Source organism: Chrysochloris asiatica, unplaced genomic scaffold (genome assembly GCF_000296735.1).
Source record: "Chrysochloris asiatica unplaced genomic scaffold, ChrAsi1.0 scaffold00023, whole genome shotgun sequence".
Taxonomy (NCBI): domain Eukaryota; kingdom Metazoa; phylum Chordata; class Mammalia; order Afrosoricida; family Chrysochloridae; genus Chrysochloris; species Chrysochloris asiatica.
In genome coordinates, this window is record NW_006408541.1 from 16,121,842 (window position 1) to 16,146,471 (window position 24,630).

The following is a 24,630-nucleotide window of genomic DNA, read 5'->3' on the forward strand; positions in this document are numbered from 1 at the left end:
CCTTGTTCTTTGCCAGTTCCTTCAATGCACCTTGGACTTCCTCCCTAAGTATCATTGGCTCTTGATCATATGCTACCTCTTGAAACGGTTGAACATTAACCATTTCTGTTTGGTACAGTGACTCTGTGTATTCCTTCCATCTTCTCTTGATGCATTCTGCATCATTCAATAATTTTCCCAGAGAATCTTTCAATAATGAAAGTCAAAGCTTGAATTTTTTCTTCAGTTCCCCCAGCTTGAGACTTGGGAATTAGATACCTGTTAAAAGTCTGCTGCTGTGGGGTCAATTCTGACTTAAAAATGCTGAGTCCTAAGTGATTTATGTGCATCACTTCACAAAAACCTTTGAGGCAGGTGCTGTTCCTTATACCCACTGCAGAAAAAAACAAACTGAGGCCTGGAGAAGTAACATCGGGGGGAGAATTGGATGTAGCAGTCTGCTTCTTTAAAGATCATAGCCTTGGGAACCACATGGGCCAGTTCTACTGTGTCTTACAGGCCCATTATGAGTGAAGAGCAAGTGGATTAGCCCACGAAAAGTCCTCCAATCAGAGCCTGGCACTGAGTAAGTGCTCAGTAAGCATTTGCTGCTGTCGCGATGCTACTCAGCACAGGCTGGGCATTAGGTCTGCAGGGACAATCACGACAGAAACGAACTAGATGGTGCTCATCTACCACTACTAACGGCTCTGAAAAGGATCACATTAGTAGGTCCTGGACAGAAAGGGAGAAAATGTGGAACAAAACTCAAAATCATAAAAGGAGCCAGGCTTACTGGTCAGCTAGAGACTGGTAGAACCCCCTTAAGTCTGGAAATGAACTCACCACCATGGACCAATTTTCAGCCAAACAATACATAGTCTATAAGGGGAATAATACCACTAGGAAGGTACACAATCCTAGAATAATCAACTGTTTGAGACCAAGAGAGCTGCACTTACCCAGGGACAAAGTTCGGAAGGGTTAAGAAAGAGGGAGGAATGGAAACGGGAAACACAGGGAGGAGGTGGGATACGGGATGTTACATGATGGGCGTTACACTCAATGAGATGAAACAAAATGCGTATGAATTGCTGAGTGGAAAACTGATCTGCTCTGTAAGGCTTCACTCACTCACAATAAAAAATTAAAGGAAAGAAAAGAAGTTTCAAAGGAGCCCACAGGAACCAGTGCCAACCAGCAGAGGGTTCACTAAACAGCAGGCGCAGTGGCATGCTTTTTGTTAACAGTAAACCTCCCAGGGACTCAGGGAAGCAGAATGATTTTACCCCCATTTCAAAGACTGAGACATTGAGGCTCAGAGAGATTGAGGCTTAAGGTATTACCCTAGAAAGTGCTAGAGCTGGGAGTGAGGCAGTTCTGTCTAATCTGAGACTCTGGATTCTGCCTATGACGTCTCTCCTTTTGGGGGTGGGGGAGACAGTCTTAGAAGCTTTTGGGGTAACGTGTGTAGCAGACGTTACTAACTGCATGTTGATTCGGACTCACAGCAACCCCATGTGATGGAGAAGAGCTGGCACGGAGGGTTTCCTGGCTGTTATCTTTGTAGGAGCAGATTGCCAGGTCTTTTCTTCCATAGACACTGGGTGGGTTCAAGCCCCCAACCTTTAGATTCGCAGTCAAGTGCTTAACTGTTGTGCCACCAGAGCTCCTTGTATAATCTTGGGCAAGATGTTTAGTGTATTCCTCAAAATCAGGACTGTACTATGAAAGCCCCGCTCTAATGGGTACCAGGAGGATTAAATAAGTGGGTTGATATCTACAATGGTTGCAGGATAGTGCCCTGCACCGGTATCATACTGACAGCTCCCTTCACCCGAGAACGTATCCTGTGCATTAGAGACCCCGGTATGGGCTGCGTGCAGGTGGAGGACCACTCACCACCCACGTTGTTCTTGTAGGTGTTGTACATCTCCTTCACCCGCCGGTAGCGGAAGGCAAGCTTCCTCATCCAGTCCACGCCGCCATGGACGCCGGAGCCCAGGCAGAGGTTTGCTCCTGGGGTCGAACTGTGGAAGCCGTCGGCCGAGAAGTTATATGTGCTGGGGAGAGGGTGAGGAGCAGAGGGTGGAAAAGACACAGTGTTAAAAGAAGACGCAAACTAAGGAAGAGATGGTGCTAGCTTAGGAGGCCTTGGGCCCATGGGATCCACCGATGGGATGTGAGGCGTCTATGAGCCGCAAACATGGTGAGGTGTGTGTGTGTGTGTGTGTGTGAGGGGGGCATGAGTTTTCAGAGAGGAGTGGACCCACAGCTTTTATTATTTACTGTTTTCATTACAACAACAAAAAGAACTATGGAGAATACACTATGATTGTTGCAATAACGTGTTTGCAGAGAAACGTCCTCTTCCCTATCAAGTTCTTCCCACAGTCTTGCTGATGCATCTTCCTTCTCAGCGCCTGCCACCCCCCCCATGGGTGGTGGTGATTAGGGAGCAAAGGTCAGAGAAACAGACTCAACCAGAGAGCAGAACCACATCTAACCGTAGGAGCAGACAGTCAGTTCCCAAAGAAGGTGGCAGCAAATTTTTTTGAATTGTTCAAGAGACTTGAATGGAAGGATTAGTTTTGGAAGTGTAAGCAGAGTTGGGGCAACAGAGATTTTTTGAAGCCCCCAGACACTAAACAATGGGGCATCCTTGTCAATGGTAGGTCAGCAGGAACCAAGAACCTTGGTGGGAGCAGGGAGGTAGGACCCTGTGTCCACTGCCATCTTTCTTTCCTCCCTCTCTGACCTCCTTCTAGTGCCTCTCATTGGCCAAAGCCATTGGAACCCTTTTGTAGGAATCCTTAGCTCTTGCCCCCACAAATGATAATTTTCCATTCTTTTGTATCAAATAGCATCTCTCTTTTCTTTTGGGGATCATCTCTGTCCCCTGAATGCAGTGGCTAGGCCAGGGAAAGTCTCTCCCCTTTAGAACTTAAAAGAAATTCCCAACACTTGTTGGAGGTGGTTCATCCAGAAAGAAATGTCTAGAAGAAACATCAGTGACTTCCTGCTACTTTGATCTGCAAATGTGATCTACTTCACACCCCTTCTAAAGCCTGATTTCCCACTCTCCCTCCATTCTGTGAGCAACTCAATACCCTTTCACAATATTCCCTGTTTCAGTGGGTTAAGTGCTGGGCTGTGAACCAAAAGGTCACCAGTTCAAACTTACCAACAGCTCTGTAGGAAAAAGATGAAGTAATCGATTTCTGTCAAGGATTGTTGTTGTTAAGTGCTGTTGAGTTGGTTCTGAGTCATAGCGACCCTGTAAGGGTTTCTGAGGTGCAGCTGGTAAATGTGAACCTCTGACCTTGCAGTTTAAACTGACCTTTGCAGTCCAGTGCATTATCCCACAGCCTCAAAAGCCTACAGGGCAATTATACTGTGTCTCCTAGAGTTACTATGATTCGGAATCAAGTCTATGACAGATATATGACCCTTGATCGAGGAAGAAGTGTGTTAGGCTAAGACAGTCTACAGATGGGCTGGGTTGGGGCCCCTCAGAGCACCTCAGAGAGTTAATGACAAATATGGCAGTGGGAACATATTAGGGAGCATGGAGGTGATTGGTCACTTACAGTAACTTTTGTGTCTAACGCAGGTCCTCTTACCAGCAGCGACACTACAAGTGGGGAGACTAAAAAGAGGAAAACTCCACTTCTGCTGAGAATACTGTTTTCTTTCTCTCTACCAAGACGTTTTGGAAGAGGTTTGGTGGTGCAGGGGTTGGCAGTTTGAGTTCACCAGCTACTCCTCAGGAGAAATCTGTGGCAGTCTGCTTCCACAGAGATTTACAGTCTCGGAAACACCACGAGGTGGGTCTATGCTGTCCTATAGGGTTGTTATGAGTTAGAATCAATTCAACAGCCGTGGGTTTGGTTTTGTTGTTTCCACACTTCTAGAGAAATTCACTCTGCACTCACGGGGTCTCCATAAGTCAGAATCAACTCGACAGCAACTAACAACAGCAATGTAATGAGTCTGAGTAGGAAAAGACACATTTTTTTAAAGAAGGGACATTATAGCAATGAAATCACACTTGGAGATGCTTTCTGAGTCCCTTGCGTTTAACACTATGGCTTCGGCAGATGACAGAGAACTCTCTGGCTGTTGTTCTTCCTCGTTGTGGAGTGTGTGGTCGTGTTGAGCTTTGGAACACAGTGCTGTGTGAGGTGCTTCCCATCACCCTGAGGTGTGGGGTCTGTCTCACTCTGAGAGGCTTGGGTGGTAACAGCACACAGCCTGCCGGGTCCACCAAAAACCCTGAGCTTGTTGAAATACAGCAAATTCTACCCAGAGGGACCTGGCACAGGTCAATTCTTCCCAAAGACCTCAAAGGAAGGCCAGTGGTCCGTGACATGAGCAGGGCTCATAGAGTTGTTCTTTACATATCTCAAAACTTGCTCCATTCTGCTTCACAGAGCCTGGTCTTCAGTGACTCTGTGTGTGTGTATTTATGTGTATGTGTAGGCAGGCACATGAATGTGTATATATACACATATGTTGTTGTTGTTAGGTGTCATTGAGTCGGCATCAACTCATAGAGACTCTGCACAACGGAACAAAACATTGCCCGGTCCTGGGCCAAACTCTCAATCGCTGCTACACCTGAGCCCACTGATGCTGCCACTGTGCTAATAAATCTCGTTAGAGGTCTTCCTCTTTTTATCTGACCCTCCACTTTACCAAACTTGATATCCTTCTCCAGGGACTGGGCCTTCCTGACAATATGTCTGAAGTATGACAGATGAAGTCTGGCCATTCTGGCTTCCAAGGAGCACTCTGGCTGTCCTTCCAACACAGATTTGTTTGTTCTTCTGACATTCCACGGCACCTTTAATATTCTCCTCCAACACCATAACTCAAATGCATCAATACTTCTACAGTCTTCCTTATTCACTATTCAACTTTTGCATGCATATGAGGTTACTGAAAATACCATTGTTTGCATCAGGCGCATCTTAGTCCTCAAGCTGACATCTTTGCTCTTCAACACTTTAAAGAAGTTTTGTGCAGCAGATTTGCCCAATGCAATATGTCGTCTGATTTCTTGACTGTGGTGTCCATGAGTGTTGATGGTTGATCCAAGCAAAATGAAGTCATTGACAACTTCAATCTTTTCTCCATTTATCCTGTTATTTATTGGTCTAGTCATGAGGATTTTGGTTTTCTTTACACAGAGGTGCAACCCATACTGAAGGCTATGGTCGTTGATCTTCATCAGTAAGTATTTTAAGTCCTCTTGGCTTTCAACAAGCAAGGTTGTATCATCTCTGTGTCTGTGTGCACATGTTTACATACGTGTACCCGGCAGTTCCACTACCTCTGAGTCATGGAGCTATGAGGGTGTGTCGTTAAGTGCCATCGAGTTGGTTCTGATCCATAGCGACCCTGTGTAGGGTTTCCTAGGAGCGGCTGGTGAGCTTGAACTGCCAACCTTGCAGTTCAAACTGACTTTGCAGTCTAGTGCATTAGCTCACAGCACCACACCAGGACTTCATGGGTATCTGAGGGGACTTCACAAAGTGAAAAGTTTCCTTCTAAAATAGATGACAACAAAAGCATGTAAAACTCTTTAGAATAATTTTGTTAAGAAAGAAAAAAAAAAATATATGAATAGGGAAATTATATGTATTTTTTCTTATTATTACCTGGTAATACAAAAAGTAATAATAAGAAAACCATAAGAAAAAACATATACCATTTCTCAATCAAGAAGTAGAATTCTAAAGTTTTAAACGTATTTTTAAAAATGATTACCTGGTAATACAAAAAGTGGAGTCCTGGTGTGGCGCTGTAGGATAAGCACTGGACCACAAGGTTTGTTTGAACTGCAAGGTTGGTGAGTCAAACTCACCAGCTGTTCCTTAGAAACCCCATAGAGGGTCACTATGAGTTGGAACTGACTAGAATGCACTTAACAACCAGAAATACAAAAGGTACTTTGAAAACAATTCCTGTTCGTGAATGTATATATTCTGTTCTCAGTATATTGGGAACTTTTCTGTCTTAGTAATACAAACTGTATAACTGTATACTGAAAATGTGTCACACTCTTAACATTTTCTAATAATGGATAGGACAAAAAAAAAAAGGAAAAAAGGGAAGATGGAATTAAAGAGAATGGTATTCTTCCACAAAATTTTTGAAGACCCCTCACATATACGTATATGCGTGTGTGTGTAAGTTTATCTTACAATTATTTTGGACTGGCACAAGTGCATTGAAGAGGACTATCAGCTTGTGTGGAACAACATTGCTTTAAACAAAAAAGAGTTTCCAGCTTACAAGTGATACAGAGTTTTCTTTCAAACTTCAACTATTATAGATTTTCCTCCCCCAAGAATTCTAGACTGACATTACTTTTCTGCAGACACTGTGAAGCTTCACATCAGTCAAAAGTCCTTTAATCATTGCTTGTGTGGAAGTCATGAAAATTAGAAGGGGTCCTGGCCTCTCATGTTGACTATGCCACGCTTGTTCTTACAAGCTGTCAAATTGTTCTGACTCACAGCAACCCTGTGCTCCATATATGGAAACAGTCCCAACCCTGCAGTAGCCTCACAATTGACTTTATGCTTCAGCCCATTGCTGCTGCCGCTGTTCTAACTGTTGGGGGGCTTCCTTTTATTTTTGATTGTCCACTTAACCAAGCATGATGTCCTTCTCCAGGGACTGGTCCCTCCTGATAATATGTCTTAGGGATGAGAGACGGACTCTCCCATCGTGTCCTTCTTCCAACACAGATTTGTTTGTTCCTCTGACAGTCCACGGTACCTTTAATAATCTTCTCCAACACCATAACTCAAATATATCAATTCTTCTATGGTTTTCCTAATTCATTGTCCAACTTTCACATGTATATGAGGCTATTGACATACGATGGTGTGGGTCAGGCACACCTTAGTCCTCAAAGTGCTATCTTTGCTCTTGAACACATTCAAGAGGTATTGCGCAGCTGATTTGCCTAATTAACCCAAAGGTGAATGGTTCAAACCTCTCTCCTCACTGACCAGTGGCTCTGTGGGAGAAATACTGGTAATCTGTTCCTGTAAAAGATGAAAAACACCAAAACCTCACTGTCATCGAGTCAACCCCAACTCACAGCAACCCTCTGGGGTAGAGAAGAACCCCAAAGGGCTGCCAAGACTGTGATCTTTAGGGAAACAGATGGACACATCTCTCTCCCATGGAGTGGCTGGTGAGTTCGAACCACCAACTTTTCAGTTAGCAGTCAAGCACTTAACCATTGCTCCACCAGGGCTTCTTCCATAAAGGTTGTTATTGCTGATCACCATTGAGTCGGTTCTGACTCATAGCAAGCCTGTATAGGGTTTCTGAGGAGTGGTTGGTGGGTTTGAACTGCTGAACTTGCAGCTCAAACCAACCTTGCAGTTGAGTATTTATCCTGTATCGCTACACTAGGACTCCGTCATAAAGACAGTTGTTACCTAAGTGCCATTGAGTCTATCTTGACCCACAGCGACCCAGTATAGGGTTTCCTAGGAGAGGCTGGTGAGGTTGAACCGCCAACCTTGTGGTTTAAAATGACTTTGCGGCCCAGCACATTAACCCACAGCGCCACACCAGGGCTCATCAGGAGTCATAAAGATTGCAGCCTAGAAAACCCTACGAGTCATTTGTTCTAGGTGACACAGTGTCACTATTAATTGAAATCAACTCAAGGGCACCTAACAAAAACAATAATTTGTTTGCACAGAAACTTCCCCTTTCCCACCAGATGTTGATGGGTTTATTTCTGTTCTTTCCTTCGTAACCACTGCCCCCATGGGTAGTGGTAAGCAGGGAACTAAAATAAGTGAAATCTACACCACTAGTTCAAGGGAACAGAGTGGGTTACGCATTGTGCTGCTAACTGTAAGGTCAGCAGTTTGAATCCACCAGCTGCTCCATGGATGATTTACACCTTAGAAGATTTACCGCCTCAGAGACCCATACAGGATCGCGTTGCTCTTCGTTGGAACCAATGATGATGGCTCCTAGCAGCAGCAGCCACTGCACATGGGAGCAGAACAGGTTTTACGACAACAGCAGACTCCATTTATGGAGACCTCATTCTGTGCTGACCACTTCTCCAGCAAGAAAACACACACACACTCTCTGAGGATAAAGGGGCCACCTTCAGCCCCCTGATAGCGCCTCAGCTCCAGAGCCCCCACTTTTAAGCATCATGCAGTCCTTCTTCTCAGTGGAAAGGTTCCCATCTTGCTAGAGAGCTTATTTCTGGAACAGCAAACACAGACTATCCACTTGGTAGATGTCCTGGAGGAGATGTTGGGAACTTCTATCAAGAGATGGAAGCCCCTCATGGAGGGCAGGGCAGGGAGGTTGGATTCAAGGTGAAGGTTTAAATCCTGCTTCTGCATTTACCAGCTGTGAGCGGGTCACTCAATCTCTCTGTGCCTCATGTTCCCCAGGTGCACCATGGGAGGATGATTAGAGCATCTTCTTCTGAAGATTACTGCAAAAGTGCAGTGAGTTAACCCACACAAAGTATTTGGAGTGGGGCATAGCCCAAAAGAAGGACTCAAGAAAGGCTGGTCCTGGTGCTAAATGAAAAAAACAAAACAAAACAAAAACAAAGTAAGGAGCATTTGACATATGTCTCATGTTGCTGTGTGCCATCGAGTCGATTCCAACTCATAGTGACAGAGTTGGACTGTCCCATAGGGTGTCCTAGGCTGTCATCTTCAGAGGAGCAAGTGGCTGTCTTTTTGCTCCTGGGGAACTGCTGGTGACTTTGAACTGTTGACCTTCATTATTGTGCTACCTGGTTTTCTTGACTTGGATCTCAGCACATACTAAAGAAATCCGTTGGCTTCAGGTTGATTCCAATCTATAGCAATCCCCTGTGTGTCAGAGTAGAACTGTGCTCCATAGAGTTTTTCATGGCGGATTTGTTGGAAGCAGATGGCCAAGCTTTTCTTCCAAGGAACCTCTGGATGAACTGGAACCTCTCCCCGTTTGGTTAGCAGCTAAGCGTGTTAACCATTTATATCATCAGGACTTCAGCATAGTAGGTACTCAGTAAATACTTCTCATATGTTATAAGTGGGGAATTTGCGAGCTAGGGGAGAAAACGCACTTAGATTATGGATTCTCTCGGCATGAGACAGGAATATTGGTCTGAAGTGCCAAGCTGGTTTAGGAAAACAATAAAAATGGAAGCCTGGCTGCTCCCTACTTTGAAAGGGAGAGTGTGGTTCTCAGTGGTGACTTTGTGGGAGGAAATGACTGGTGCCCAGTGTGGCTCCGTGTCAGTTGTGATGGCAGACAGGGGTTTTTGGAAGGGTGGGTTAAAATGAAGCACATGCAAACCTATTACTTCTAATGGGGCTGGGCTTTGGAAAAGCTTACAGGCTCCCTCCGCATAGGCAACTTTGATTTCTTTTTTTTCCGAGTAAGTTTGTAGATACAAATTGGAAGCGAAGGTTAAGTGAAGTTCCAGCCATTGGTCCCTTAACTGGAGCATTATTTGGGTCTAACAGTATTTTCATGGGCATTGACAGAAGTCTTGGTGGCACAGTGGCCAAGTGCTGCTAAGTGGTCAGCGGTTTGAACCCATCAGTAGCTCTGCAGGAGTAAGATGTCACAGTTTGCTCCTGTAAAGCTTTGGAAACTTATGGGGCAGTTCTGCCCCGTCCTATGAGGTCACTATGAGTTGGACTTAACTTGATGGCAGTGAGTTTGGCTTGACCAATCTTAGAGGTGCTAAATTGTGATACTTTTGGATAAGCACAAGTTAATGGTGGGTCTGTGTTTCTAAAGTTTCCTCAAGCAGCCTGGAAACATTCTAGCTACAAACTGTCTCTTTGAGCGACTGAGTATCTTCCATCTGGTATCCACGTTCAAGGAATGTTTTCCCTTAGAACTCATTCATTCAAGAAATAGCTTTTGAATATCAACTGTATCAATTTTTATGCCAAATAATATATATATGCTAATAAATGCATTCAACCCTTTGGAGAATGTATACCAAACTCAAAGTACTAAACTCTGAGGAGTCCCCTGGGTTGCACAAACTGCTAAGCACTCATCTAGTAAGTGAAAAATTGGAGGCTCCAACCTGTTCAGGGAGTCCTGGTGTGGTGCTGTGAGTTAATGCACTGGATTACAAGGTCGGCGGTTCAAGCTTACCTGCTGCTCCTCGGATATCCTATATAGGGTCGCTATGAGTCAAAACACACAACAACAACAACTTACTCAGAGATGCTGCGGAAGAGAGGCCTGGCGATCTGCTTCTGAAAGATCCCAGCCTTGAAAGCACTAGGAATCAGTTCAACTCTGCACACACGGGGTCACCACGCGTCAGAACCAGCTTGAGGGTTACTAACAACAACAACAACCTCTAGATCAAGGATTGCTAGATGTACTAGTAAAAACCAGTTTTTTCCACTGTGACTAGAGTGAAGGTTTACAGATAAGATCATCAGTTTTATAGTGAAAGACTCACACACTTCGTCCCTTCTCAGTGAGTGCTCTCCATGCACCAGCAGTTGTCCCATTTCTTCCCTGTGGTTTCTGTCTCCACTCCATCCACCTTCCCATCCCCTCTCAACTTTGTCCTGAGGTAAATGTTGGCCTTTTGGTGTCGAATGATTGACCATTCCATGGTGAGCAGACCTTACCAGTGTTGTTGTCGCCCCTGTATACCTGTCTATTGCTGAAAACTGGATCACCTGAAGGGTGGTTGAGGGGCATAATCTTGGGTTCTTCCAGTCGCTCTCTCTCTCTCTTTTTTAAAAATAATTTTGAGTTTTATTCTGCATTATCTGCCACTCCATATGGGATCTTCTAATGTGTATAATCTCCTGGTGTGGCATTGTGGGATAAAGCACTGGACCGCAAGGTTGATTTGAACCACAAGGTTGGCGTTTCAAGCTCACCAGCCACTCCTCGGAAACCCTATACAGGGTTGCTGTGAGTCAGAACCTACTTGACAATACTTAACAACAACAGTGTACATACCAAATTCTTAATGATGATGATCTCGGGGATAACATGTCAGGGGTGGTGGTTGAAATTTCTACAAGTTGTATGTATTACTTTTGTAAGCATGAGGAACAAAACTCTATGTACACAGAGTCACATAAAATTTACAGAAATCTCCTGGTGTGGTGCTGTGGGCTAACGCGTCAGACTGCAAAGTCATTTGAACTGAAAGGTTGGTGGTTCAAGCTCACCAGCTGCTCCTTGGAAACCCTATACAGGGTTGCTATGTTCTTCACAACTTGACGGCACTTCACAACAACAACAGCCTTAATGATTTGAAGTGATGTTCAAGGAGATGGGGTTGCGATTTTTGAGTTTAGAGAAACGCAGGTTCCATTCTTTCTGACCAGTTGTTATTAAGTGCCGTTGAGTTGGTTCTGACTCATAGCAATCCTATATAGGGTTTCTGAGGAGTGCCAGGTGGGTTTGAACCAGTGACCTGGTGGTTCAAACCATCCTTGTTGTCCAGTGCTTATCTCACAATGTCACAGCAGGTCAAGCCTGTCACCCCTCACTCTCCTCTTCCTAGTGCAAGACGAACTAGATAATCCCCCCAATTCTCACCTTAGGTCTTGGCCATTGTCATCAGATGAGACGTCATCAACGTGGATCTGGTCACAATCCTGCAGTGAATTTGACAAGAAGAGAAGAGAGGGAGACAATTTGTTCATCTCATATAGTGTCTAAGAATCAGTTTCTTAAACTGAGGGGTGGAATGAGCACTGGACTGAGAGTCAGAAATCCTGAGTTCTTGTCTGGGCTCTGTCTCTGAGAGTTAGGTGACTTTGGGTTAAGTCTCAGCTCCTTTTTTGTCTTTGGTTTTCTCATAAATGAGCAGGTTGGCTATAATGCGGGTGATCATATAATATATCATCCACACTGATACGGGAGCAAGTGTCAAGATCTGCTATTAATAATACTATACTTGCTCATGGTGTTTCCTCTGCTGGGAATCTTCTCCTTTCCTCTTCTAGGTGAACTTTATATTCTCATCCTTCCCAAGTGCCCCTCTGTGTCCCACAATCTAAGATACTAGCATAATTTACTGAGCATTTACTATATGCCAGGCACAACTACCTTAAGAACTTGCCACTTAATGAACTCCAATGACATACTGTTTTCTATCCTCTATTTCCTTTGGGGGACACCTCTCCTTGTAGTTTAGAGCTGTGTAGTGCAGATGACAAAGTTGTACCTCTGACTCAGACTCGACCAATCACAGGGGCCCAGTAATCTCTCTGGACAGTGATTGCTTCAGGCATAAGCATGTGGTCTAAGTTTGGCCAATGAGAACAAGCCGTGGGACTTTGGCTGGAGTTTTTGAGCAAGAGACTCTCCTTTAGCTGGGGTTTAGCTCTAAAAGGCTTAGAGCTGCTGAAGAAGAGATGTGAAAGGTGCCAATGGAGAGAGGAATGAGGCTGATCATGTTATTTGATCCCTGGGACCCAGCAACAATTGTAGTTTGACCATTCCTAACTGGGTAAGCTGAATAGTGGCCCCCCAAAGATATCTAGGTCTTCATCCCCAGCACCCACCAAGGTCACCTTACATGGCAAAAGGGACTTTGCACATGTGACTGAATTAAGGATTTTGAGATGGGGAGATAACTCTGGATGATCTGGGGTTGGGGAGGGCCCTAAATGTAACCACAAGTGTCCTTATAACAGGAAGGCAGACGGCAATCTGACGACAGAGTGGAGCAGGCGTTGCTGTGAGGAAGGGGAGGTTGAGGTGATATACTATAAGGAGGAGAAAGCTGGAGAAGAATGCTGTCTCCCAGATTTCAAGCAGATCTCCTTTCAGACAAGAAGCAGGCTTGAGAGATGATGTTCTTTGCTGGGAGATTATGAGAAAACTCTGTCCTCTTTAGGACACCACCAACAACCATAGCAAGTGACTACCATCCTGGATAACACAGATGTAGAACACTTTCAGCATTCTGGAAAGTTCTACTGGATAATGCTGCTCTAGAGGATAAACCAACTAGGCAGATGGCTTCCTTTCTACTTTGTTAAATTCAATCAGGGTTAGAGTTTGCAAACTGGCTTGGGGACTGGCTGCTGTAAGATAATGCACTGCACCTAAAGGTTGATTTGAACCACAAGGTCAGTGGTTCGAACTCATCAGCCGCTTTTTGGAAACCCTATACAGGGTTGCTGTGAGTCGGAACCGATTCGACGACACTTAATAAGTGCTGAAAACATTTTTTGAAGCAATGGCCAACATGTAAAACTCAGGAGATGTGCCTTTGATTTCCAGCTACTCTTAAGAATCCACACGCTCCGGCGATGTGGGGTTCATATACCCCAACAGTCTTCACAACTTAGCTGTCACTGTCTCCTTCAGCCTGGGCATCTAATTCTAGTTCTCCACCGGCTCAATGGGTTTGTGTCACTTCACATTACCGATTCCTTGGTCACTGTAGGCATCTGAGTTTGAGACCTCAGATCCACAGCTATCTTACGTAGAGAGAACCACTTTGTGACCAGTAATCTGACATGCTAATGAAGATTGTATTTAAAAAACCAACGTTGACTTTACCCATCCAGGCCCAGAAAAACAAAGACTAGCAGATGTCTGCCCGAAAATGGAAATGCAGACCCCTTACCCCCAGTCCTTCCTCAAGCTTGACAGCGCTGGGGGTCCTGGGCTCAGGGCCCTGGGCAGGGCTTCCTTGCTTCCCTGATGTCAGCAGACAGGCATTTGGGAGGTTCTGTTTTTCTCGTTTGCAAGGGGATTGTTGGGGGTGCTAAAGTGTGACAACAGTAGTGATCACATTTCGGACTTAATAAAATACCATGACGCTCAGCTAGACACTACCTCATACTCCACCAGCTGACCTGGATCGAGTTACGGCTGAGCCGGCTCTGGGGGAAGCCGGACAGGGCACAGGATATAAGGAAGGAGCTGGAGCCTTCAAATCAGAGAATCAGCTCTCTGCCACTCAACCCTGAGCCCCCTTCCCTGCCCAGCTATGAGGGCCAGCCTCTGGGACCAAGGGGCACCTGTCCTCACGGACCTGCTTTTTGCTATTAGGGCGTGATTTCCTTTCTCCTGGGCCCAAGCTTGAGTATCTTGGGGTGTCTGGGCTGGGTCAGTTGGCAAAGACAAAGTAGAGTGAGGCACAGTGGGGCAGGGCCCAGGTATAGAGCAGCCCCTTCCTTGAGGGACCTCGTGACCTGTAGGAACACGTGCACACAAGTACAGAGACGGCCATCAGCCCATCAACAGCTGGAAAACATCTAGAGTCCCTGATTGGGTGAGAGCGAAAAACAAGGTGGTGTATCCATTCAGTGGAACGCCACACAGCAGCTTCAAAGCATGATGTCACTTTATATGTGAGCACATGGAAATATCTCCAAGACATACTAGAGTGTGGAAAAAGCAGGCTGGAGAACAATACAGCCAGTATGATATACATGTATTTACAGAAACCACACGGGGCTACTAACCGCAAGGTCGGCAGTTCAAACCCACCAAGCTGCAATCACTACGGAAGCAGATCATTTGGTCTTTCTCCTCTGAGGCTACTGAGTGGGTCTGAACCACCAACTTTAAGTACATAAATATTTTTAAAAAAAGATCTGGAGACACACACTTGTGAGCCAGAGGTTACGTCTGGAGGGTGGGTCTGGGAGTGCTAGGACTGGGTTGGTAGCCAAAGGAGGCTTTTACCTTATTGAAATGTTTTCTTTCTTTTTCTCTCTCTCCCTGTCTTTCTTTCTTTCTAAACAAGGATCTAGCATATACTTGTATGTAGTGCTTTTATATAAAAAATTAATAAAAAAGGTCTTCCTGGGGAGGAGAGAAGATAGAAGCTAACATTTATTAAGGGTTCCATTGTGCCAGGGACTGTGCTCAGCACTTCACACCCATCAAGGAGCCCTGGTGGCGCTAACCACAAGGTTAGTGGTTCAAATCCACCAGCGGGAGAAAGATGAGGTTGTTTGCTCCCGTATAGGGTTACTATGAGTCAGAATTGATTGGTTGCAGTGGGTTTGATTTTGGTTTTAGACTGAAGGAACCTTGGTGATGCAGTGCTTAAGCACAGTTGCTAATGGAAAGGTGGGTGATTTGAACCCACCCAGCAGTTCCACAGAAGAAAGACCTGGCGATCTGCTCCCATAAAGATTAGCTTTGCTCTCTTAAACAAAGCCCACTGCTATTGAGCCGGTTCAGACTCTGTCCTATAGGACAGAGGAGAAATGCCCCCATGGGTTCCCAAGGCTGTCATCTTTACCGAAGCAGCTGCCACATCTTTATCCTGTGGAGTGTCAGTAGCCGAGTGCTTAACCAATGCAGCACCAGGGCTCCTCTGCAAAGACGACAGTCTAGGAAATTCTTTTGGAGGAGGTCTTGTTACATGGGGTGGCTATGCACTGAAATCTACTCAATGGCACCAAACCACAACTGTCATCTCATCTCACGGAAGAGACACAAGTCCACGGCAACCCATGGAGAATGGAGGAGCAGGGAGGAGGGTAGAAGGTGCTCTTACAATGATCCATCTTCCAGAGACCATAAAAGACCCCAACAAAACATGCCTACTATGCACCCAGGGCTGTGTCAGGCAAGGCATGGGGTCAAGAGAGGGGACTTTTTTAGAATGAAATCTGGCTTTTGCCCTCAAAATGCATATCATTTCACCGAACAAGGCATGAGACACAGAACCACTGATCCGATGCCTATCGGGACTGAGTGGCTGGCTTGGGTGTGGTGCGTGTCTTGGAGGCAGCATCCCTGATTCCTTGCTTTCTCTTACACCTCAAAACCAAGCCATCAGCGAATCCTTCAATATATACCCAGAATCTAGCCATGTATTCCCCTCCTTCGCTGCTCCCACCATGGTCATCTCCTACCTAGCCCTGGGGTTGGCAAACTAGGTATGGCCCAGGGGTCAAATCTGGCCTGCTACTTTATAGTATAAATAAAGTTTTATTGAAACACAGCCATATTCATTCACTGAGGTATTGTCTATGGCTGGTTTTTTGCCACAATGGCAAAGCTGAGTAACTGCGGTTATTGTTGTTGTTAAGTGCTGTTGAGTTGATTCTGACTCATAGCGACTCTGTATAAGGTTCCCGAGGAGCAGCTGGTGGGTTTGAACCACTGACCTTCAGGTTCACAACCTTGAGACAGAGATGGTAAAAAAGGTTCTCAAAGTAAAAAATATTTACTATCTGGCCCTTTACAAATAAACGTTCGCTGACGCCTGGTCTCGGCTTCAGTCACCTCCTCACTCTCCCAGTCTGGTCTCCACCCAGCAACCAGAGAGCTCCTCCTAAACTTTAAGTCACATCATACTCCTCTCCTGCTCAAAGTCCTGCAATGGCTCCCACCTGCCTCTAAGTAAAGTGCAGGCTGGGCCCAGCTCAGCACCTCCCTGATCTCATCATTCATCACTCCTGTCATAGGCCCTTGGCATTTGCTGTTCTTTCTGCATTGAATGTCTTTCCATCTGTCAAAAGTTGGCAAAACTGGCATCTTTGTTTTTGAACACTTTAAAGAGGTCTTGTGCAGAAGATTTTCCGCATGTAATACACAGTTTGATTTCCTGACTGCTGCTTCCTTAAGTGTTGATGGTTGACCTCAGCAAAAGGAAGTCTTTGACAACTTCAATCTTGTCTCCATTTATCTTGATGCTATTTACTGGTCCAATCGTGAAGTTTTTGTTTTCTTTACATTGAGGTGCAACCCATACTGAAGGCTGTGGTCTTCATCAGTAAGCATTTTAAGTTCTCTTTGCTTTCAGCAGACAGGGTTGTATCATCTGCATATCACAGGTTGTTAATGATCTTCCTCCAATCCTGATGCCACATTCTTCTTCATATAATCCAGTTTCTCTGATTGTTTGCTCAGCATACAGATTGAATAAGTATGGTGAAAGAATACAGCCCTGGTGCACACCTTTCCTGGTTTTAAACCATTCAGTGTTCCCTTATTCTGTTTGAACGCCTGCCCTGTGAGCACAATTGTTTCATAATACTCATTCTCCGCAGTGTTGTCCATAGCTTGTCATGATCCACACAATTAAAAGCCTTTGCGGAGGCAATAAAACTCTGGTCAACATCTTTCTGGTATTTTCTGCTTGTAGCCAATATACATCAGTAATGATATCCCTCATTCCACATCCCAGTCTGAATCTGGCCTGAACCTCTGGCAGCTAGCTCCCTGTCAGCACACTGCTACAGCTGTTTTTGAATGATCTGTAGCAAAAATTTACTTGCATGTGATATTAATGATACTGTTTAGTAATTTCTGCATTCTGTTGGGTCACCTCTCTTTGGAATGGGCACAAATATAGATCTCTTCCCATCAGTTGACCAGGTAGTTGTCTTCCAAATTTCTTGGCAGCAATGAGTGAGTTCCTCCAGTGCTGTATCAGTTTGTTGAAAGATTTCAATTTGGAGTCCATCAATTTCTGGATCCTTGTTCTTTGCCCATGCCCTAGTGCACCTTGGACTTCTTCCTTCAATATCATTGGCTCTTGATCATATGCTACCTCTTGAAACAGTACCATTTCATTTTGGAACAGTGATTTGGTGTATTCCTTCCATCTTCTTTTGATGCTTTCTGCATCATTCAATATTTTGCCCATTTGTTGTTGTTAAGTGCCTTTGAATTTGTTCTGACTCACAGTGACCCTGTATAGGGTTTCCAAGGAGTGGCTGGAGAATTTGAACTGCCGACCTTGTGGTCCACTGCATTATCCCTCAGTGTCACATCAGGACTTCATTTTGCCCAGAGAATCCTTCAATACCACAAGTCGAGGTTTGAATTTTTTCTTCAGTTCCTTTAGCTTGAGAAATGCTGAGCATGTTTTTGTCTCCTGGTTTTCGAATTCCAGGTCTTTGCATATTTCATTATAATATTTGATTTTGTCTTTTGGAGCTACCCTTTGAAAATTTCTGCTCAGCCCTTTTATCTAATTTCTTCCATTTGCTTTAGTATCTCTACGCTGGTGAGCAAGTTTCAGTCTCTTTTGACATCCATTTTGTTTATTTTCTTTATTTCTTGTCTTCTTAATGACCTTTTGCTTTCTTCCTGTATGATGTTCTTGATGTCATCCCACAACTCTTCTGGTCTTCGACCTTTAGTGGCTAATTCGGTCTTTAGTGGGATACTTTTTTAGCTTCAGTCTGAACTTGCATATGAGTAATTGGTGGTCTGTTCCACAGTCTACCCCAGTCTTATTTTAGCTGATGACATGGAACTTTTCCACTGTCTCTTTCTGCAGGTAAAGTTAATTTGATTTCTGTGTATTCCATCTAGTGAGGTCCATGTGTATACTCATCTTCTATGCTATTTTAAAAATGAAGACGTCACTGGTATTTCAAAATTCTGTCATGTGACCTCCAGCATCGTTTCTATCACCAAGGCCATATTTTCCAACTACTGATTTCCAACCTTTGTTTCCAACCTTTGCATTCCAATCACCAGTAATTATCAATACATCTTGATTGCATGTTTGAGCAATTTCATTAAGATTGAAGAAGTTGGTAGAATTCTTCAGTTTCATCATCACTGGCTTTAGTGGCTGGAGCATAAATATAAATAATAGTGGTATTAACTGGTCTTCTTTGTTGTTGCTATGTGCCGTGGAGTCAGTTCTGACTCATAGTGACCCTGTACAGGGTTTCCAAGGCTGTAAATCTTTACGGGAGCAGAAATCCTCATCTTTCTTCCATGGAACAGCTGGTAGTTTCAAACTGCTGACCTTGTGGTTCACAGCTTGATTCTTAACCACTACACTACCAGAGCTCCTTGGTCATCTTTGTAGGAGTGTGGATATTATCCTATCACAAACAGCGCTGTACTTCAAGACAGACTTTGAAATGTTCTTTTTGATGAAGACTGTGACACCATTCCTCTTCAATTTGTCATTCCCGCTATAGTAAACCATGTGATGTTGTTGTTAACTGCTGTTGCGTTGGTTCTGACTCATAATGACCCTGTATTAGGGTTTCCAAGGAGTGGTGGGCTTGAACGGCAGATTTTGTGACTCAAACTGATCTTTCAGTCTAGTGTATTATCCTGCAGCGCCACACCAGAACTCCATGTGATATTCAAAATGGTCAGTATCAGTCCATTTCAGCTCCCAAATGCCTATGTGCTCCATTTCATTTCTGACAACTTCCAATTGTTTTAGATTCATACTTCATATGTTTCATGTTCTGATTATTAATGGATATTTGCAGCTGTTTCCTCTCATTTTCAGTCATGCTCCATCTGCAAATGAAGGCCCAGAAAACTCTGTCCCATCCATGTCTTCAAGGTCAACTGTATTTTGAGGAGGCAGCTCTTCCTCAGATTTTCTTAGTTTTTGCCTAATGTCCCTTTTCGGTCCCAGAACCCCATCCAGGTATCACATTACATTGAACTGTTATGCCTCCTTAAGCACCTCTGAGTGGTGACAGTTTCTCACACTTGTTTTGGATAACCTGACCGTTTTGAGAAATACTGGCTGGATATTTTGTAGACTGTCCCTGAATTGGGAATTGTCTGATGTTTTTCTCAAGGTTAAAGTGGGGTTATGGGTTTTTGAGAAGAACATGACGTGTCACTGTTGATGTTGACCTTGATCAAATGTCCAATTTCTCCACTGTAAAGTTACTCTTTCCCTTCCTTTTCCATATTATATTACTTGAGAGAAAGTTACTATGTCCAGATTACTGACAAAGGTAGAGCTGTTTTTAGATGCCATCGAGTCAGTTCTGACTCACAGCAATCCGAGGTAGAACAGAATGAATGCTGCCGGGTCCTCATGATCTTTGATTTGTTTGAGACAATTGTTGTCGTCTCTGTACCAGTTCATCTTGTTGAGGGCCTTCCTCTGTTTTGCTGACTGTCCACTCTTCCAAGCACGATGTCCTTCTATAGGGACTGATTCCTCCTGACAACGTGTTCAAAGTATTTGAGAAATCTCGCCATTTTTGTTTCTAAGGAGCATTCAGACTGTACTTCTTCCAACACAAATCTATTCCTTCTTCTGTCAGTATTCTTCATCAACACCATAATTCAAGGCATCCGTTCTTCTACGGTCTTCCTTATTCACTGCCCAGCTTCCGCATGCATAGGAGGTGACTGAAAATACCATGGCTTGGGTCAGGCGCACCTTAGTCCTCAAGCTGACATCTTTGCTCTTGAACACTTTAACGAGGTCTTATGCAACAGATTTGATCAATGCAATACATTCTTTGATTTTCTGACTGCTGCTTCTACGGACTTTGAGTGTGGATGAAAGCAAAATGAAATTCTTGACAACATTGATTCTTTTTTCCATTTATCATGGTATTGCTTATTGGTGTAGTTGTGAAGAATTTTGTTTTATGAAGTCTTTGCTCTTTCAAGTAAATGTTTCAAGTCCTCTTCACTTTCAGTCAGCAAGCTTGTGTCATCAGCATATTACAGGTTGTTAATGAGTCTCTAACCCTGATGCCACATTCTTCTTCACAAAGTAAAGCTTCTGGGATTATTGCCCAACACACAGATTGAAAAAGTATGGTGGAAGAAGACAACGCTGATGTACACCGTTCCTGATTTTAAATGACACAATAGCCCCCTGTTCTGTTTGTCGGGCCTCTTGGTATGTACAATGAAGTAGACACATCCATCATTTAGAATTCTGTATAGATTTGTCTAGTCTTCATTTATGATATCACTGTGGACTCAGGGATATTAATTTTGTACTTTAGGATAGAATTCAATACCATGCTATTTATTTTATTATTTGAATGATTCCAGTTTTGGCCACTGGGAGCTCTTTCAGTTGGGTACTGTGTTCCTTTGCAAGAATCCATTATTGTGGGGTTGTTCTGCACACTTTCTTACTTTCAGGAACTACAAGATGTTTTAAGCTCATCATGTGAATCACCTGTTCTAACCTTAGACTCAGCCATTTCTCCAGGAAGCTCTGGCTAATGTTACTGGGGTATGGTATTAGAAACCAACATCTGGGCAAGGGGTGTCTTCATCACCACTGCGCTGCCATTGTGGTTACGCCCTCTCAGTTGACTGAGTGAGGCCTTCAGTTTTTGTTTTTCTTTTAAATTATGAAACATGGTAAATATATCCAGTTGCGGGGGTGTTTTGAAGCATATCCCAATTATAGTCCAGACCCCTCCTTTCACACACGAGAATACACAAGCCCCGGCACATACCAAGTGGAACCTGAATTTGCCTGAATTTCAGGAGCACCCCACTTTTCATCAGTGATGACAGAACAGAGGTGAGGGTATCTGCCTGAATTTCAGGAGCACCCCACTTTTCATCAGTGATGACAGAACAGAGGTGAGGGTATCTGCCTGAATTTCAGGAGCACCCCACTTTCCATCAGTGATGATAATCAGTGGCCCACTAACTTAATCCTCAGAATCCATTTTTAGGATCAAGCAGGTGCTTTTTGTTGTTGTTGTTAAGTGCTGTTCAAACCTTGCGGTTCAAATTGACTTTGCAGCTCAGCGCATTAACCTGCAGCACCACCCCAAGACTCCAGGGGGGTACTGGTGGTGGTGGTGGTTGTGTGCCGAGTCGGTTCTGACTCGTAGCGACCCTGTATAGGGTTTCTGAGGCTGTAGATCATCACGAGAGCAGAAAGCCTCATCTTTCTCCTGTGGAGCCACTGGTAGATTTGAACTGCTGACCTTCTGGTTAGCAGTGTAGTTTGTAATCCACTACGCTACCAGGACTCTTTAAGGGGGTGTTTATTGTTGTTGAGTGCCGTCAAGTTGGTTCCGACTGATAGTGACCCTGTATAGTGTTTCCATGGAGCAGCTGGTGACCTAGAACCACTAATCTTGCAGTCAAACCGACTTTGCAGTCCAGCGCATTAACCCACAGTGGTACACCAGGACTCCCCTTAAGAGGGTACTAGTCTCATAAAATGGATGGGAGAGCATCCCATTGTTTTATTTCCTCTGCAGTTTGTGTAAGATGAAATTGATCCTTTACTTGGATGTTTAGTAGAACTCTTGTTTAAAAGCAGGATGGTCTGGTGCCTTTTCTGGGAGTACATCTTTAACTCACATTTCAATGGCTCGTGGCCATTGGTTGATTTCATTTTTAAAATCCCCCTTTAGATTAATATATTATCATTGTAATTATTACTAACTCTTTTATTTTGAACTGAGTGAAGCTTTATAGAGCAGATCATCAGTTTTACATTCAGCAAATCCTATACTAGAGTCCTGATGTGGTGCTGTAGGATATGCACCGGACTCCTAACCACCAGATCAACAGTTCAAACCCACCAGCCACTCCTTGGAAACCCTATACAGGGTTGCTATGCGTCAGAACTGACTTGACGGCACTTAACAGCAACAATTATTTGATATATTATTTCATATTTCATGTATATTTATATTTTACCCTACTGATAGTTTACATTTGCCTGAAAAATGGTCAGCTTTGTCTTGCTATTTGCCATTGAGTTGATTCCAACTCATTGAGACTTCTGATAGAGCTTTTGAGGAGTGGCTGGTAGGTTTGAACTGTCGACCTTGTGTTTAGCAGTCCAGTGCTTATCCTACCATGCCATACGTAGTTTTTCAAGTTCTCTGGTATAATATTGTGCATGGCATTCTCATAATTAAAAGAAGAAACATTCTCTGAATCTGCAGTCATGCCAACCATTCATCATGGATGTTTTCTATTCACTTCCTCTTTTCTCCTTTGATTGTGTTTGTTTATTTACTTTATTGGTCTTTTCAAGGACCGAAAACTGTTGCTGTCAAACTGATTCTGACTCATACATAATGACCCTTTTGACGGAGTAGAACTGGCCCGTGAGTTTCCAAGGCTGCAAATGTTTACGGAAGCGGACTGTCATGTGTTTCCTGCAGTTAGCAGCTGAGTGCTTAACCACTGTACCACCACGGCTCCTTTCCAGTACCAAACACACTGCTTGCTACCAAGTCAATTCCAACTCACAGTGACCTTATAAGGTAGGATAGAACTATTCCACAGGCTTTTCCCAGATTACAGTTCTCTATGGGAACAGACAGCCACATGTTTCTCCCAAGGAGGAGCCCCTGTATTTGAACAGCTGACCTTGCAGTTAGCAGTCCAGTGCTGAACTCCCTGTGATGTCAGAGCTCCTTTTCAATGACCAGTTCTTATTTACAGATCTGTTCTGCAAATAAGTGTATTTTAGGCTACACCTGAGGCACACTTCAGCAGCATGAAACCACACGTCGTCCTCCACTCATTGGTGGTGGTGGTGGTTATGTGATGTGGAATTGGTTCCGACTCATAGTGACCCTGTACAGGGTTTCCGAGGCTGTAAATCTTACTGGAGCAAAAAGCCTCATCTTTCTCCTGTGGAACAGCTGGTAGTTTTGAACTGCTGACCCTGGGGTTAGCAGCCTGATTCGTAACCACTACGCTACCAGAGCCCCCACTCATTACTTATTTCTAAAGAATAAGCTCTGTGACTAACAGTTATCAAGATCCCAGGCCCATCAACCAGGTGAGAGCTTGGGTTTCCCTAACTGCCCAGCTGTGGTTCACCCTTGTTACTTTTTTTTGTCCTTGGCTGTCTGGAGACACGAATTTAAAGAGGAAATCATTGACCAATTTGCTTTAAAAAAAAAAACAAAAAACAAAACAAAACACCGAGTCTCCTTTGATCCCAGGCAAATTCCCCTGTGAGATGGGGGTGTTATTTAAGTGAGATTGTTTAAACTAGCCAGAGAGGGGTAGGCTCCCTAGGAGGGAAACCCAGTCATCTTTCTTGTGCTGTCTTATGTTTAACTTATCTGAGGAGCATGAAGGAGCCTGTGGCCCGCATTGCATCAGTGACTGGCTGGGCAGGATGCCATAGAGACAGCTCTGTGCTGACTCAGTGAATATTATTCTCCCTGATAGCTCCTGCAGAGCCATAAATCAGAAGCTAGAGATCAGACCCCGGTATCAGATCAGTAGTCACAGTCTACCCTGATTGCAGATTAGTGAGGTCCTTCCTCAAACCTGGCAACCCCGCCTTGAATCTCAACCTTCTCCACTCTCCCCTAGCCTACCTGACTGTCTGAACCAGGCCAGGGATACCTTCCATCCACCCCTTTAAGCCTAGATGTCAAATCCCCACACAATTCTTACTAGCTGTGTGTTCTTGGGAATGTGACCTCTCTGGGCCTCAGTCTTCTCATCTGTAAAAGGGGATAGAAAGATGTCCTTGCAGGTTGTCATAAGGATTTGATGCCTGGCACGGGGGAGGAACTTAACTGGGTGAGCTGCTAACAATTACTCTCTGGGGGTCGAGGTTTCTGTGAGGTCAAATGAATCAATAGACACAGGTCCTAACTCAATGCTTGGCACACAGTCTGCATGCAGTACTTATCTGACACTTAATAATTATTTCATATGCAGATATGGAAGAGTCCTGGTGTGGCACTGTGGGTTAATGCGCCAGACTGCAAAGTGTTTGCACTGCATGGTCGGTGGTTCAAGCTCACCAGCCAGTCCTTGGAAACCCTATACAGGGTTGTTATGAGTTGGAGTCGACTTGATGGCACTTAACAACAACAACAACAACAATGCAGATAATAACAAAGAAAATTATTAGTTTCTGGTAACATAGTGGTTCCAAATTGGGCTGCGAACCGCAAGGTCAGCAGTTCGAAACTACCA

General features: G+C 44.3%; 1 protein-coding gene across 2 annotated transcripts in view; it reads right to left on the reverse strand.

Annotated features, from left to right (window-relative positions):
* Positions 1-24,630, reverse strand: part of EYA2 (eyes absent homolog 2 (Drosophila)) — a 233,985-nt gene that overhangs the window by 11,587 nt on the left and 197,768 nt on the right. For both annotated transcript variants that reach the window (XM_006839219.1, XM_006839218.1), the window contains 2 exons: positions 11,569-11,627; positions 1,882-2,042 (listed from right to left, as the gene is read on the reverse strand). In XM_006839219.1, the coding sequence (XP_006839282.1) occupies positions 1,882-2,042; positions 11,569-11,627 (220 nt within the window). The remainder of the gene's footprint in view (positions 1-1,881; positions 2,043-11,568; positions 11,628-24,630) is intronic.